This window comes from Stylophora pistillata, chromosome 5, assembly GCF_964205215.1.
Source record: "Stylophora pistillata chromosome 5, jaStyPist1.2, whole genome shotgun sequence".
NCBI lineage: Eukaryota > Metazoa > Cnidaria > Anthozoa > Scleractinia > Pocilloporidae > Stylophora > Stylophora pistillata.
Window position 1 is genome coordinate 40,098,597 of NC_142523.1, and position 1,717 is coordinate 40,100,313.

Consider the following 1,717-nt stretch of genomic DNA (forward strand, 5'->3'; position numbering starts at 1 on the left):
ACCCAGATCCTGCGAAATCTTTTGCACTTCGGGATTACACAAGTGACAGAGCAATAGGGCCTGCATTATGAATCAACAAATATTTTCCAATCTACTAAAAAACGTATCAGAAAGCATCCATGTTATGAAGTGTAAATTGTATGATTTTCTCTAAATGTAGCAGGACCGAGTCGACCAATGCTTTTACACAACTATCCTGTTCGATATGCTTGGGATGGCAAAGGAACTTCCACTCGAAAATGCTCACAAACACTGTTTTAATCCTCTAATTAAATTTGAAAATGCATGCTCTATCAATGATACAAGAATGATCTCGGAGACATTAAAGCCTTCAGCGCTACACGATGTACTTCGGAATTTTTCCGAAACGAATTGTTGACGTGAATGCCCTTGGGCTTGTCCTTCGGTTTATTTATGTTCATCTGGTGTGCATTTTATAAAAAGTAATAAATCGCTTCCTAAACAGTTGTTGATTTACATGCAATTCATTTTATCTACGTAAATCAGCACAGTGATTACAAACTGATATTTTGCAAACGTCCTTTGTTTGACAACATCGTGTAGTTAGCTAAGTTCAACATTCAAGCTTACAATGATCCCAGAATTGTCGGCAAGACAAATTGGTCGCGACAAGGCTAATATAATAGGAGTGTAAATGTTTTTTTTTTTTTCTCGCCCTCGTTTTATTGATGCATCCTTTCCAAGTATGTTTTAAAGTGTTATGTGATCATTAGTGCGACATTGGCTTGGGACCAATGAAACAAAAACAGAGAAAAAAAAAACATTTAAATTATTGCCACTCGGCTACGGAGCAAGCATGCGTCTCACTTTGGTCGATCTCGATGTAAGATCAACTCTGGGCCTCATACAACATATCATATATGAAAGAGATATCAATAATAATGATAACAATAATAATAATGATTATAACAATGATAATAACGTTGATAATAAAAATCATGATGTTTTTTATTTTCCTTGAAAGTGTGAAAAACAAGCAAGATTACCTAGGCAGCTTTCGGATTCTTTTTAAAGACTCACGTTTAGACCCTATCAAAAGAAAAACAAGACATGAAATTTGCATCTTAACTTCGTAATGTGGTCATCAAGGAATATAAAGTGAATGGTCTTCTCAATCCAAGATTTAATAATAAACAGCTCTGCAGTCTTCTTCATGGCGTCGCATGGGACAGTTCAATTCTTAAGCGCAGAGAACTCAATTCATAACTAAAATAGCTAGCATATCGAATAACTGAAAGTTTTTTCATATATTCATTTTTTTTTTGGCATTAAAAGGTGCGATGTAAAAAAATTTTAAACTGTTTTGATAGAAAGGATTGGGCACGTTTTCTGGAAGAAATGATCGGCACACGTTTTATAGAATCTATAAGTCGTTGTAAAATTTATGGGCTGCCACTGTCAATTTTCATGTGATGCATCCATCAATTTTTAGCCCAAGGGTGGAGAAGGGACCTCTCGCATACGTGGAACCCTTGATCTCTATTTCCCTCAGAAATTTGATTAAAAGTCTGGGCCCCAGGATAGGGAAGATTGTTTTTTTTTTTCAAGGAGGAATGCTGTCAAATCACAAGTGCTCTATGGGGCCATCCTGGAAAACACGCAATAAAATTCTCAAAACTTGGAAAATCATATTAACCAGTCACGTATCAAACACAACAAATCTGTTTATTTAACGGATATCATTTTCAACTTTTGA

General features: G+C 35.5%; 1 protein-coding gene across 1 annotated transcript in view; it reads left to right on the forward strand.

Moving 5' to 3' along the window:
- LOC111335763 (neuropeptide FF receptor 1-like) overlaps window positions 1–541 on the forward strand; it is a 2,042-nt gene extending 1,501 nt beyond the window's left edge. The window contains exon 1 of the mRNA XM_022941760.2: window positions 1–541. This exon is cut by the window's left edge and continues 1,501 nt beyond it. Within this exon, the coding sequence (XP_022797495.2) occupies window positions 1–71 (71 nt within the window). The 3' untranslated portion in view covers window positions 72–541.
- The last annotated feature ends 1,176 nt before the right edge of the window (window positions 542–1,717 follow it).